At 41.0% G+C, this 7,208-nt stretch overlaps 1 protein-coding gene across 1 annotated transcript in view; it reads left to right on the forward strand.

The window, feature by feature from the left end:
* The window catches only part of VIPR2 (vasoactive intestinal peptide receptor 2), a 220,151-nt gene extending 213,441 nt beyond the window's left edge, over nt 1-6,710 (forward strand). The window contains exons 10-12 of the mRNA XM_006874432.1: nt 4,131-4,260; nt 4,353-4,394; nt 6,537-6,710. Of these exons, the coding sequence (XP_006874494.1) occupies nt 4,131-4,260; nt 4,353-4,394; nt 6,537-6,710 (346 nt within the window). The remainder of the gene's footprint in view (nt 1-4,130; nt 4,261-4,352; nt 4,395-6,536) is intronic.
* Nucleotides 6,711-7,208: the final 498 nt, after the last annotated feature.

Genomic DNA, 7,208 nt, shown 5'->3' on the forward strand with positions numbered 1-7,208 from the left:
TGGCCGTCTGTTTTGTCAAAGATTTATAGCCTTGGAAATTCTATGGACAGTTCTACTCTGAGTTAAAGGGTTGCTATGAATTGGAATCAATTCAACAGCAATAGGTTTGAGGATTTTGGGGTTTTTTTTGTTTTTTGATTTTATGTGTTTAGCAACCATAGACTTTATGAAGTTATGATTCAACTTTGGTGTCATGGAAGCCTTCCTTCACCAAACTTCAGATGGCCTAGAAATGGAAAGTCTTTGATTTTAAGGAAGGCTTCAATATACACATGAAAAGCAAAAAAATGACAGACAAGAAGGATCTCCAGAATTATAGTTGCTGTGAGGATGGAAGATTGTGGCCTTGATACTTGGGTCCCCAATAAATGGCCCACTTTTTTCTCATTTAGTCCTAAGAATATCGTCATTAATAATTTATATACAATCTGCTGTGTAGGCCACAGTGATATAGTATGTCTGTGATGATTATTACAATTGAGAACCTTTTCTTTTATTCATTGGCCATTTAAGTATTCTCTTCAGTGTCTTGCTTACTGTTATATAATGTCTTTTTAGCCCTCCTCTGCCCACTCACTGTTTATATTTTAGACACATGTCTGTCTCAAGCTCATACTGTTTCACTACCACAAGGGAAGAACACTCTCAGCATTTCTCAATCTGAGGGACTTGAAGAAAACTTCCAACCTTGACTTGTAGTATTAAAGGATTCTAGGGCAAAATATTGAATGATACGGAAAGCATCCAAAGAAGATGGAAGGAATACAAAGACTCACAGTACCAAAAAAACAAATGGTCAGTGTTCAGCCATTTCAAGAGGTAGCATAGGATCAATAGCCAAAACCCTGATGGAGCAAGTTCAAAGTTCATTGAAGGTATTGGCAAAGAATAAGGCAACGGTAATAGATGGATTGCAAATTGAAATCTTTCAACAAACTAATGCAGCACTGGAGGCACTCTCTCATCTATGCCAAGACATTTGGAAGACAGCTACCTGGCCCACTGACTGGAAAAGATCTGTATGCTTGCCCATTCCAAGAGAGGGGACCCAACAGAATGAGGAAATCATCGGGCAATATCATTGATATCCCATGCGAGTAAAGTTTTATTAAAGGTAATACAGAAACGGCTGCAAGCATACATTGAGAGAGCTTCCAGAGGTTCAAGCCTGATTCAGAGAGGACGTGGAACGAGGGATATCATTGCTGACATCAGATGGATTTTGGCTGAAAGCATAGAATACCAGAAAGATGTTTACCTGTCCATTATTTATTACGCAAAGGCTTTTGATTGTGTGGATCATGACAGCTAAGGACAAAATTGCAAAGAATGAATATTCCAGAACACTTAATTATGCTCATGAGGACCCTGTAAATAGACCAAGAGGCAGTTGTTTGAAAAGAACAAGAGAACACAGAATGGTTTAAAATTAGGAAAGGTGTGAGCCAGGGTTCAATTCTTATTCATACTTATTCAATCTGTATGCTGAGCAAATAATCCAGGAAGCTGGATCATAAGAAGAAAAAGGCATCAGGGTTGGAGGAAGACTCATTAACAACCTGCAATGTGCTGATGATATGACTTTGCTTACTGAAAGTGAAGACTTTAAATACTTACTGATAAAAACCAAAGACCATAGTCTTTGGTATGGGTTTCATACCAATGCAAAGAAAACAAAAGTCCTCACTACTGGACCAATAAACAACATCCATCAAAATAGAGAAAAGATTGAAGTTATCAAAGACTTCATTTTGCTCAGATCAACCATCAACACTCATGGAAGCAGCAGCCAAGAAATCAAATTACACATTGCATTAAGCAAATCTGCTGTACAAGACCTTTTTAAACTATTGAAGAACAAAGATGTCAGTTTGAGGACTATGGTGCACCTGACAAGCCATGGTACTTTCAGTAACTTCATATGCATGTGAAAGTTGGACAGTGAATAAGGAAGACCATAGAAAAATTGATGCATTTGAGTTACGGTTTTGGAAGAGAATATTGAAAGCACCACAGACTGCCAAAAGAACATACCAATTTCTGTTGATAAAAGTGCAGCCACAGTGCTCTTTGGAAGCCAGGATGGCCACACTTTGTCTCTCATACTTTGGACATATTGTCCACTCCACAGGAAAAATATGAAGCTTTCTGTTCCTGTAAAAATTTACTGCTCCAATAACCCTATACTGGGCTGCTATGGTCAGAATCAGGTGGATGGCAGTGAGGTTTGTTTGGGCTATGAATCTGAATTGACTCGATGGCAGTGTGTGTTGATGTGATTGAACAGTTTGAGAGCTTAACTACAGTGTCCTTGGAACCTGTTTACTCATCCAGAGGCTCTTGTTAAATGGCAGACTCTGAGTCCGTGGGTCTGGATGGACCTTGGATTCCATAGTCTGGGCGTGAAATCATAGGTCATATTGACGAAGTTAAGTGCCATCAAGTCAATTCGGATTCATAGCAACTCAATGAGGATTTCCGAGGAACAGCTGGTGCGTTTGAACCACCAACCTTTTGATTAGCAATCCAGTGCTTATCCCACAGCACCATACAGGACTCTATACTGAACAAGTTGTTAGTGAGTGCCATCAAGTCGATTCTGACGCATAGAGACTTTATGTAGGGTTTCCAAGGAGCGGCTGGTGGGTTTGAACCACCAACATTGAGGTTCAAACTAACCTTTCAGTCCAGTGCTTATCCTGTAGTGCCACAAGTGTTGTTGTTGTCAAGTGCCATCGAGTCACCTCAGACCCATGAGGACCCTGTATAGGGTTTCCAAGGAACAGCTGGTGAGCTTGAACCGCCAAACTTGAAGTTCAAGCCTATTTTTTCATCAAGCACATTAATCCGCATTGCCACACCAGGACTCCAAAGTAGCAGGGGTCAAATAGTTCTCCTATTTGGCCTCATATTGGAATTAGCTGAGAGAGTTGTAATTTGTTTTAACTTACTGATACCTGGGTGGTCCCACCATAGCAATCTGATTCCACTGGAATGAGGGGCAGGCTGGACATCACTGGCACAGGCTAGTTTGTCTCCAGACAATGTGCCAGACAGCAGCAGCAGCAGCATCTGGGAACTTGAAGTTGTTGTTAGGCACCATCGAGTCAGTTAGAAATGCAAATTCTCACTCCCTTCCTGCCCACCCCCAGATCTACCAAATCAGAAACTCTGAGATTGGGCCCAGCAATCTGTGTGTTAACCAGGTGGTTCTGATACTGCTAAAATCTGAGAACTTTGAGTTACTTTGATGGGTCAGGTGAAAGTATACAAATCGAAGGCTATTTACTTGATCGAGCCGGAGGAGAGAATAAAAGAAATAAGAATAGCTATGGTGAAGGTTAAGCTTTAGTTCAGGTGTTTTGTTTCCAACATCCAATGCAATGAGCACATAAAGTCTACTATTTTTACTAGTCAAAGTAATAACTCCTTGATGGGCAAAGAAATTACATTCAGTGCAGTTTACCGTATTATAGAATGCATTTGTAACTAGATCAACAAAGGAGTGTTTTCCTGGGTTATCTGCCAGGACCTAAAAATAGCCTAGCTTTAAAGAACACGTCTTGGTAGTGTTTGTTCTACTGGGATTTCATCTGCACTATAAGTCTGCTGCTTTGATCTGAAGCTGAAATTTGCCTCTGACCTTTAAATGTTGGTGGTTGGCCTCAGGCGTTGAAAACAACTACAGATGGAACAGTAAGACCTACTACTAACAATAGTCTTTAGTGTGTACTTCAAGATTTCTTTTAAGAGCTTTATGCGTTCTGAGGCAGAATCATTCTTATTACATCTGTACATTTCTGACCATAATGGGGGTGGGGAGAAGATCATTCTTTTAAAATTCAAGAGAGGGAAATCAGACTCAAAGACAACCAGAAACCTGCTGGGCTGGGCTGGGCTGCTAATATACAAAGAGAGGTTTAAATCCTAGCGCTCTATGAGGGGGCTTCAAAAAGTTCATGGAAAAGTTGAATGAAAAGACAATGGATTCGTTCCACAAACTTTTTTAACGTGCCTTCATATGTGAAGCAATCCATTCAACTTCTTAAAATGAAATTGATAGCAATTCATGCATAAAAATCAGCTGCCGTTTATCAGTGAAGCTCAGTCTCCCTTTTCTTCTGTTATAGGAGGCTGGCCAAGTCCACACTGCTGCTCATTCCATTGTTTGGGGTTCACTATATGTTGTTTGCCGTTTTTCTTGTTAGCATTTCCTCCGAGTATCAGATCCTGTTTGAGCTGTGCCTGGGATCATTCCAGGTAAGTTTGCCAAGAGCCTGACCACGTCTCCCCTTGCCCCCTCCAGTCCCAGGCTGGCTGTGTATCCTCTGATGAGCCTTTCTTGTTTGCAGGGCCTGGTTGTGGCGGTGCTCTACTGTTTTCTGAACAGTGAAGTAAGTCCTCTGTCATTCCTCAAGCACTAAGTACACGTATTTCCATTTGTGAGATCATTCCTAAAATGCCTAACTCTATAAGCCAACACCATTGGCCTCCCTGAGAGCCCCCAGACCATAATCTAAGACATGAGCCATACTCTGTCGTGCACAGCCTCCCTGCCTGGGCATCTATGGCCTTCTTGGTCCAAAATAGTGAAAGCCAAACTTATTTTTATTGCATCCATCTTGGCCAAACTCTTTGCCATCACCTTCAGCACCCATTTGGAAAACCTTGATCTCTTTCTTTCAGTGCCATGTGGTATCAGTGTCCCAGTTCTTCTGTAGACCCCTTTCAGGTTCTCCAACTGGGTAATTTAAAGTGACCCAGTCCCTTTCTTTAGACACTGTACTGCTTCTTGACCTATGAATGTGATTTGTAGAAATTTGGTGGGCAATGTAGACTGAGAATAGGGAGAGAGAAGAAGGGGTTCCAAAGTACTGATAACAGACTCTTCTCATAGACTCACAAAACAGAAAGACTTCAAAAAATAAATAAGTGGAGTCACTAGGATAATATTTTATAATTCCTGCTTTATGTACTATATTCAGAATGCTGTCAATTTTTCTCATTTTCCTTTTTTTTTTTTTAATTGCCATAGTTTACTACTCCCAGTTTATGGTAACCCCTTGGGTGTCAGAATCAAACTGCACTGCATAGAGTTTCCAGTGACTAATGGGGCTCTGGTAGCGTAGTGGTTACGAATCAGACTGCGAACCTTAAGGTCAGCAGTTCAAAACTACCAGCCGCTCCGTGGGAGAAAGATGAGGCTTTCTACTCCCTTAAGGATTTACACCCTTGGAAACCCTGTACAGGGTCTCTATGGGTCGGAACCAACTCGACGGCACTTAACAACAAACAACAACAAATTGTTCAGAAGTAGATCTCCAGGCCTTTCTTTTGAGATACCTTTGGGTGAACTTGAACACCACCTTTTCAGTTAGTAGCTGAGCCCTCAAACTTTTGTACCTTGTACATAGCCAATAGCCACCATTTTATGTGAGTTCTGGTCACCTTTTCCAAGATTGCATTACTGAACCTCACTAACTATTCCTATTGTGAATCTCCACCTAGTTCTTTGTTTTCTCTCCCTTCCATCAGTATGAAATGTTTTTACTAAAGTTATCATTCCTCTGATTCTTTCAGTGAAGCCTCAAACACCATTCCCAGCCCAACATTAGTAAAAGAAAATTTCAAACCCATAAAAATCCTAACTGCATACCATGGAATAATCAGTACAAGCGTTTACTGTTGCTGCTTCTTTATTCCCAAATTCCTGTGATAGGAGAGGAGAATTCATCTGAAGATCCCTAGGCATGTGGCCAGGAAGCTTGTGACCCTGTTCTGGAGTAGCATTGAGGGATGTGGCTGTGGGCTGGAATGCCCACCCTATGCTTATACACCCAAGACCTTCCTGCTCCTAAACACTTCTCCCACACCTCGACTACTGTGTTGTCCTTCATTGAAAGGGATTCTACATGTATTTGGTCTCTTTATGCTGGCTTTAAGTCTTTTCCTCTCCTTCCTAATGTCCATTCTGCTAGTTCCAGCTGGTTCTTTCCTCTGTCATCATTAGCATGTCTCTGAAAAAGCTGAGCCACTCTGCAGTTCTTTGCTTTGTTCACCTTTCTCATATGACTAGGAGCAGCTCCTACATATAATCTCTCATGAGTCAGTCTAAACTTTATGGTGAATATCCTTTGCTTTAACCAGTAGCAAGAAAAGTACGTAGAACCTCTAGTTTTTGTGGAAACCCTTTTCTGAAAATGTAAATTAACCTACCCCCAATTTTTTATATATAAACCACTGTCTATGACACTGAAGATCTTTCTAAAGTAATAAATCAAAATCTTTGATTGAATCGTCTTAATGCATTCATGGATAAGACTCTCTCCCTGTGGTCTTTCTGATCCCAGTTCCTCCATCTTTTTGGAAATGTATAGAGAAGTTAGTGCTGCCCTCTATGGCCATTAAAGGACAAAGAGAAAACTAATATATTCAGTGGTGTTGGTTTCTCCAACATGTATGTTAAGTTCATGCACATTTGTCTGATATGCCCACTTCCAGCGTTGCTTTTATTCTGTCTCCCTTACCTCTCCCAGGTACAGTGTGAGCTCAAAAGAAAATGGCGAAGCTTATGCCCAGGCAAGTCCATGAGCCGGGATTACAGACTCCACAGCTCTTCAATATCTCGAAATGGCTCAGAGAGTGCCCTGCACTTCCACCGCAATTCCCGCACCCAGTCATTCCTGCAGACTGAGACCTCGGTCATCTAGCCAATGTCCACCTATCTACTTGTACAGACTCCATGACAGACTGTATATGCAGCTAAAAGGGTGTGTTTCTCCTAAAATGTGGTGTGTGTGTCTGCTTTCTCCCTGTTCTACATGTTAGAAATGAGCTAATTGGGTCATTTAATGCTGCCTCAACTTACTAGAATTGATTGTTAACTTAATCCCATATGTGGAATCTGGATTACCTTGTGATTTACTTAGATTTAAATGCTGTTAAGTGCCAGCATTTAAATAATTTTGTTCATAAGGCATTGAAGACATGTTCTGGACCCATTTTCAGGGAAAAGAGGGGAGAACAAGGTGGTCACTGAAATAGCAAAGTGAAATCATATTTTTAAAAATCATGTAACAGTCCAGAGTTAATGACCCAAAAACAGCCAAAAGGGGGCCAAGAATATTTTCTAATCCACTGCCTCCTCTTGCAAAACTTTCTTTTCTTTTTTAGTGAATAGCAAAATCTCTATGCGCATAAGCACTGGA

This window comes from Chrysochloris asiatica, unplaced genomic scaffold, assembly GCF_000296735.1.
Source record: "Chrysochloris asiatica unplaced genomic scaffold, ChrAsi1.0 scaffold00277, whole genome shotgun sequence".
NCBI classification, from domain to species: domain Eukaryota; kingdom Metazoa; phylum Chordata; class Mammalia; order Afrosoricida; family Chrysochloridae; genus Chrysochloris; species Chrysochloris asiatica.